This window comes from Hemicordylus capensis, chromosome 11 (genome assembly GCF_027244095.1).
Source record: "Hemicordylus capensis ecotype Gifberg chromosome 11, rHemCap1.1.pri, whole genome shotgun sequence".
NCBI classification, from domain to species: domain Eukaryota; kingdom Metazoa; phylum Chordata; class Lepidosauria; order Squamata; family Cordylidae; genus Hemicordylus; species Hemicordylus capensis.
This window is the reverse complement of record NC_069667.1, coordinates 3004762-3012454: the sequence shown is the minus strand read 5'-3', so window position 1 is coordinate 3012454 and position 7693 is coordinate 3004762. Positions and strand designations below refer to the sequence as shown.

Genomic DNA, 7693 nt, shown 5'->3' with positions numbered 1-7693 from the left:
GTGGAGAAGGTGGGAAGAGAGCCTCACCACCACCATCCTGGATCCGCATGGCTACGCCTGGGTTCATACCCCAGAGAGGTTGTTCTGATGGCTTGGGGAACTATCTCCTCCTCTTTGGGGAGGAGAGCTGGCCTTGAGGTAGTGAGCATGAATGGTCTCTTCTGCTAAGCAGGGTCCACCTTGGTTTGATATTCCCCTTAGGGGATGGGGCCATAACTCCGTGAAAGAGCATCTAAGGTGCCAGGTTCACTCCCTGGCATCTTCAGGAGGGCTGGGAAAGACTCCCAGCAGAAACCTTGAACAGCCACTGTCAGTCAGGTAGAGAGAACTGAGCTGGATAGACCAGTGGTCTGACTAGGTAGAAAGCAGCTTCCTATGGTCTACACACACACACTGCAGGATTACAAAGCTGCTTGTTAATGTACACTCTCACCACTGGGCTATACCTTCCAATTTTGACTGGGCTTAGATTAAAACATGGCAAGAGTTTACTTTTCTAATAATAACCAAAACATTCTACCATTGTGGTGGAGGGGACGGCACAACATGAACTTTCCTCTCTCCAACTGATCATCCAAGATTCCTCATTGGCTACTGTTAAAATGCAAAGCACTATAATTTATTCTCCTTTCACTGGCATTACCGAATGCTGCACAAACAATGACTTTTACTCCCAGAATAATTCTAAGGCTGTTCCCTCTGGGTAGACGAAGCGTGCTATTAAAATCATCAGCACTTCTGTTCTGTGTGAGGAACTGAAAAAGGTTGCTTTTCCTCTTGGAACGGATGATGAAGCTGCTGCTAAAAAGAGATTTCAACAGGACACCCATTTTTATTCACAAATAAATCATTTATTCCAGCAATAATTATCTACACATATTAAACAAATGAAGGAGGTTTCCTAATGGACTTCGTATATACAATAATTTTATTGCGAGTTTCTTGGACATTGGTTATCACTACATCTTACTCTATTGGCTGAAATAAAAGCCTGGATGCAACTTAAAATCTGAATTTTAGCACACCTTGGGGTGGGGTGGGGTGGGGTGGGGTAAACACAGCTCTCCCAAAACACAAACAAGAAAAGCTGGAACCAAATGCAGAGAAGTACCAAGTCATACCTACAATGCATGCTGCCTGACATCAGCAAGAGGTTAAGGAATCTCCCCCCCCCCCCGCTTGCTATTTCATCTTATTTGGTGTTCAGGGAATCTGCCCATGAATTGTAAACAAGTCTATTTAGGCATCAAAGCAAATCTCAACAGCACTATCCAGTTTGCCTCATTCTGATGTTAACGGGCATTTGTTTTCTACCTCTCCTGGCTTGGTTGAGCTGCCATAACCCGGTCTGACTCCTAAGAGCCATACAAACACACTTATTGAGTCTGCGGATTTTATAATGTCTATAATGTAACCTACCAAACAGCTTCAAAGTGCTCGGAAAACAGAACTGCAGTAGGATTTCAACCTTACAACATCCTCTTGCCTTATCTAAGCTACAGTAGTCTCAAACAGCCAAAATCAAGGATGCCTTTGATATCAAAGAATGACCTGAGAACGCTGATCAAATCCTACCACGCCAAATTAAGCATTCAGTTGGTAATAAGTAAGAGTAAGGACGACCAATTTGGTGTTTAAAAAAAGAAGCAGCACAAATTGCATTGTAACAGAGGTCAAAAGATCATCTATAATGCCAAGCTGCTAATACTAAAGTTTTTACCTCCTGCTCTCTTTATAATACCTTATTTTTGTTACATTTTAAAAGAATGTGTAGGTTTTACTATAAACCAGCAATTCATGCAACAAGTAAAGAAAAGGAAGGACATGAACAAAGAAATATGGTTGCTAAGAGTAGGGGTGATGCTTTAGAGATTTACTGTTTTGCTTTCAACTGATGCTTCACCCCAAAATACACAGAAGGTGCTTGACAAAAAACAAACAACCATTGGCATTCTCTGTATGAACCACCTTCCTGCAAAAAGGAACAAAAAGAAAATGATGAATCCAGGATGCCGTGGTTAACAGGTAAGCATGCTTAATGCACAGACAAATGCAAATGAGGAAAGTTCATCTAGGAAGAAAGCAGCTTCTGTTGTGATTAAAGGACATTCTTGTGCAGGCTTCTGCATTCATGTCAGTGGAAGCAGGCTCAACATTCAGAGAACTCTCCCCTTCCATTAAAACCCACAAGGAAGTTCTTGTGGGTGCACAAGATGGCACCCTCACAATGTAATTTAGGGTTTCTTAACCTTGCCCCCCCAGATGTTGTTGGACTACAACTCCCATCACCCTCAGCCACAAAGGCCATGCCGGTGGATGATGGGAGTTGTAGTCCAACAACATCTGGGGGCCCAAGGTTAAGAAACCCAGTTCATCCATTGATTTCTGGATGACAGTGCATGTCCCCTGAGAAATATGGAAACTTGAGCTTAGAGTTTTCACACTGGGAACAAAAAAGAAAACCAGAAGCAGAAATACAAGCTTTTATTTACACCACCTTTTCCTGTCCACAGCAGTAGGATGCTGATGCGATTGGCTCGCTTCCCTCCCTCCCAATGCCCCTTACTACTGCTGCACAGGAAAGGGGGCAGCAGCTACAGAAAGCTTTCATCTGCGGTTTCTGGCAGACAGACATATTACATTCTTTGCCACTATTCTCTGCACCAATTCAAGTAAGAGACACATCCAGTTAGGGAAAATGAGAAGACAGAGTCTAAATTAAAAGCAATTCTAAACTGCCACCACACATTAGCAGGATATTGCTTTACATCCACAACATGAAGGTTACTCATCTTTGTACTGTAATGGCCCAACAGTAATTTTTAATCAAGGTCATCTCATGCTCCAACACATCAATTTTTAAGAACACACACAGTTTCTTCATCAATACTTACAGACATAATTGAGTCCAATTATGATAGGTCCTTTGAACTGCACCAAGCATTTGAAGCATTCTTTCTTTCACTGCAGAAACTAAACTCATGGGTAAGACAATAACACTGACAATATTTTGTATTGAATTCTCATTAGAATTTAATAGAATAATAATTTCCTTGTTTTTAGAAGTGGTAGAGAACAGAGATGGTCTTGTGAGGTGCACTGATCATATTAGGATCAATTTTTGCTTGCAATTTCGACATCTTAGCTGTCCAAGAAAGAAGTACTTTTTGTAAGACAAGAACAGGGAGAATAAAGTGTGAAAGGACAAAGCAGAAATCTCTCTGAATGTGCTGGTTCAGACTCAACATCCATTATTCTTTATAAAAAGGATACAAATTTTATTAAATCCAACAGTTATTTATGAATGTTAAAGGCTTCATGTTTCCCCATTAACACACACACACTCGAGTTTATTGGCTTTTGTTAAAACTGATAATATAAAAACATCTTGAACCCACTATCAGTGGTGAAGAGCAACAGAATGCAAACACTTCACAGTGTAGCTCAGAAATTATATTCTGGCCAGAAGACAGATTCCTGTCACCTTACAAATGAATGCTGGGGACAAACGCACACGTCCCAAACTATTCTCCCCCACCCCAATATGTGTTACTCAGATATGCCAAGGAAATTCCAACATGCTCCCACCGATCTCATTAAGTATTAGAGATACCAAGAGGCAGAAGTAAAGTCTTTTGGTTAAAGAAACTGCATCCCATGGAGAAAAGCCTTTTTACAAGACCCACACAATCTCTGCATTGTTTATTCTGTTAAAATGCAGGAAATAGGTTCAGTGCAAACTTGTATTGCCATTACATCTGTGGGGTGGGAGGCAGAAGAAGAGGGCGAGTTGGGCTTGCACCTAGCACGAACAGTTCCCACAGCCTTTCACACTGTTGATGATTTCTTCTTGCAGCTTCTTCCTCTCCTCCTCTTTGGACATGTGGTTGTTCCTCTCCTCCCACCGTTCGTTAGGTCTGCTGTTCAGCATGCGGCTGCTCTGAGTGTGCCACATTTCATAGTAGAGGCTGCTGGGACTGGTAAGGAGATCTAAATGCCTTCCACGCTCTGCAATTTTACCCTGTTTTAAAAACAACAACATGAAGTCAGTGATCAAACAGTATCAACTCTCCAGAGTAGGAAGGCGTCCAACCCACAGCCCAGAGAAGAAGGCCACACACGCAGCCAGCCTCATTTTAATGGCAGAGAAGCAGCCTGCCAAGGCAGACACTCCGATTACAAGATGCTGAAGGCATCCTCAGGGTGCAAGTTAGAGAGCTGTGCGTGGGTGTGCATGCACACGTATGCGCATGCAAACTCTCTGAAGGTGAACCCTGGCATTTTTTCTTGACCAGTGGATATTTCCATTTCCAGCCTCTCTGTGCAGCCAGAAGTACAGGGGGAGGGGTGGGGAGAGAGACGACAGGTTTCCCCACATACATATCCCTAGAAATATAGGAAAGCGGTGATTCTCTGGCAGCTGAATTCTGCAATCCCCATCCCAAGCCACAGAACACACTTGGCCATGATTAAAGGCCAAGGACTTGGAGCACTGGCTGCCCATAGGTTTCCGAACGAAATACAAAGTGCTAGTTATTACCTATAAGGCCCTCAATAGCTTAGGTCCAGGGTATTTAAGAGAGCGCCTTCTCTCTCGTGAACCCTGTCGCCTATTAAGATCATCTGGAGAGGTCTGATTATGGGTGCCGCAGACCCGTTTGGTGGCAACTTGGGACCGGGCCTTTTCTGTGGCTGCCCCAGGGCTTTGGAACACACTCCCTGCTGAAATAAGAGCATTTCCTTCTCTGTTTGCTTTTAGGAGGACCCTGAAGACGGACCTGTTTTCCCAGGCCTTCAACTGAGATTCGATTTTAAATTTTAGTGTTTTTATCTATGATTTTTATCTTTTGATGAATTTTAATATTTTATGTTTTAATTCTGTACACCGCCTAGACTCACTCACTCCACTTTCAGTAGGGAAGCAAGAAAAACCACACGGAGTCATGAACCGAGAAGAAGCAATGAAGATGCAGGGTTCTGTGTGCGTGCAGAAAGGGTCAGTGGCCCCCTTTCCTGCTAACGTAAGACCACCCCGCCCTGCTCTGCCTTAAACTAGGAAAAGGGCGGGCATGTGGACCATGCCCCATCACATCTGCTTTGGTAGTCCATCAGCATTAGACCTGAGAGTACTTAAGAGTCTGCAGGCTGCACAAGTTAAACCTACAGTCCGGCATGGAGGTGGGTTTTCTGGGGCAGGAGAGACATGATGCCTCCTCTTTCCTCCACGTGAAAAAAAAAAAAGACCTGGGCATATTGCTTAGTTATGACATCCAACACTGTTTATACTGAAGGATATCCAAAAATGGCCCAAAGGTCAAGAGTAAGGTTGGCTCTATTGGATGGACTAAGTCAATCCAGTGAAGTTAGTGCCATTTCTTTATACAGACAAATAGCTAGATGGAAGTCACTGAAACTGCAATCCTGAAGCAATTTTGGGTGGAAAAGTGGGTCTTCAGAGGTCTGCCTAAAGCAGGAGGTAAATATACAAAGACAGTATGTGTGTCCTGAATTCTGCAAAGAAAGCAAAAAGTGACCACATCAAAGTACCAGAATTATCGGTAGCGGGGAGGGTACTTCAAAAGCCTTTCAAAAACATCCATTAATTATTTGAATTAAAGGCTTATCATCTTTTGCTATTGCAACTTTTGGGAGGTTAAAGTGACATCAGAAGCCCAATTCTGATGGAAACTTCTGATGTATAATTGAAGCTTGTAGCTCTGCAACATCTGTTGAAAGAACAACAATGGTAAATCAACAGGACTCTTATTCATGACACATTTACCTTGGCTCCCAATATATATTTTAAAAAGCCAAGCTCACAGTAGGTCACTCTAATTTACAATTCATCTGTGAAGTTAAATTTGAAAAAGGAAGAGCTTAAAATGGACTGTCTACGATTGGCCTTTTCCGGCAATTCTGGAAACAAAAAGCTTCCAAATACCACCCACTCATCCAGCGACATTCCTGTGCTAAGATCACTGCTTAATTCTCTTAAAGATCAACTAATTTGTTCAGATGTTTATTGTACACCAAACCTACTGCAACCCAATAATGTTTACACTTTTGGGTGGGTGGGTGGGGACAGCTCTCTAATGTTCCGAGCCCAGCAATCATAGGATCATGCCACACAGAGCAGAAATGTTTTCAGAATGTGTGGAAAGGTGGGACAGAATTTTTAAGAACAAGTAAAATAATCTAGAGACATTCTGTTACGACAGAGTGGGTAATACATTTCTCACTGAATTAGAATGTATGTCCACAAAAAAGTTGTCCACAGGGACAATTAGAAGATCATTCTAATTGTCTGATCTTGTCTTTTGTTAAAATGCGGCATCTCTGAAAAATGGTCACACTTGTGGCATGATAAAACACAACCCAGAGACACATTATGAATCTAGCATAAGAATGCATTTTACTGGGGCTTAAGAAAAGCACAGTGCTTCTACCGCTGCTAAGCCACACAGAGAAGCTAATTAACAAAAATCCACATAAAAAGCTGTTATGTTCAGTTTCCACATGCAAACCTGCAAATTCACGAGCACATAACTTCATTTCTTTCTCTCTCCCGCTGTCCACCCCAGCAATGTATCTGGTTTCTAAGGAAAGGCAGCTTGGATATGTGTAGTGGATTGTAATTGTACACCCTCAAAAGACACACAATGTTGCCAAAGCAAACAGAAGTACATCATTAGGAAGCTGGGTCTCACCTGATCCAGGACGATGATTTCATCTGCATCAACCACTGTTGACAATCTGTGTGCAATGAAGATGGATGTTCTGTGTCTCACCATGTCCCTCATGGCATTCAAAATGTTCTGTAAGATTAAAGACGTGGAACATGGAACATTTTGTGCCTTTCAGGTTGGGTGGGGGGGTGAGAGGCAGAAATGCATGTAACGTAAGATCTCGAACAAGAACAAATGAATAACTTTTTCAACAGGGTCATCAGCAGTACCAAAGAAAGGAAGAGATGGTAGTTTAAACTTAAAATGTCGCAAATAAATAATAAACAAGGAGCAAAGTTCAAGAATTAAGCTGCTGTTTGTCCTGAGAATACCTTAAACCCGACATTTTAAAATTTACAAAGAAACTTTGGAGTGTCTAGAGATGGGAATGGACAGGAGATTTGCCAGACTTATTTAGAAATTAATTTTGAAAGAGGAAAATGCATGTGTAAACAGCAACTCCTTTTTTGCATTCTTTATAATGCAACTCCTTTCAGACTGCACTTCAACAGGGTGATATACACACTTTGTTCTCTCTTAAACACAAAATACCCTTTTGATTGCATGGTACACACACTTGGGGGGAAAGGAGTGATTTTTTTACTAGCTGCTTTTAAAGTGCAGCTGTGTTGTGCAAACATTCAGCTTTGTTTGACAACCTTGTAATAAATAAATATTGCAGAATGAAAAGGAATAAGCAGAACATTCACTAGACATTCACGTTGCAATCTGTGAGTGGAATCCAAGGAGGCTACTCCCGACAGGTGCATCTTCATCTTTCTGCACTCTGTAAGGGACCAGCACATCAACTGACTGTCAGCAGCCAAGCAATCTCATGATTAGAGGTCAACAGGTATGCCAAGTAACCTAATGCAAGCAGAGACTGTTAGCAAATCAACCTCATCCCCGGATCTTGCTATAGACAAGAAGATTAGTTTAGGAAATCATTGTTGGTGCTGAGATTTCTG

General features: G+C 42.1%; 1 protein-coding gene across 1 annotated transcript in view; it reads right to left on the bottom strand.

The window, feature by feature from the left end:
- Window positions 1-829: 829 nt before the first annotated feature.
- Window positions 830-7693, bottom strand: part of ABCB7 (ATP binding cassette subfamily B member 7) — a 49738-nt gene continuing 42874 nt past the window's right edge. The window contains exons 15-16 of the mRNA XM_053273383.1: window positions 6708-6815; window positions 830-4021 (exon numbers count right to left, since the gene is read on the bottom strand). Of these exons, the coding sequence (XP_053129358.1) occupies window positions 3803-4021; window positions 6708-6815 (327 nt within the window). The 3' untranslated portion in view covers window positions 830-3802. The remainder of the gene's footprint in view (window positions 4022-6707; window positions 6816-7693) is intronic.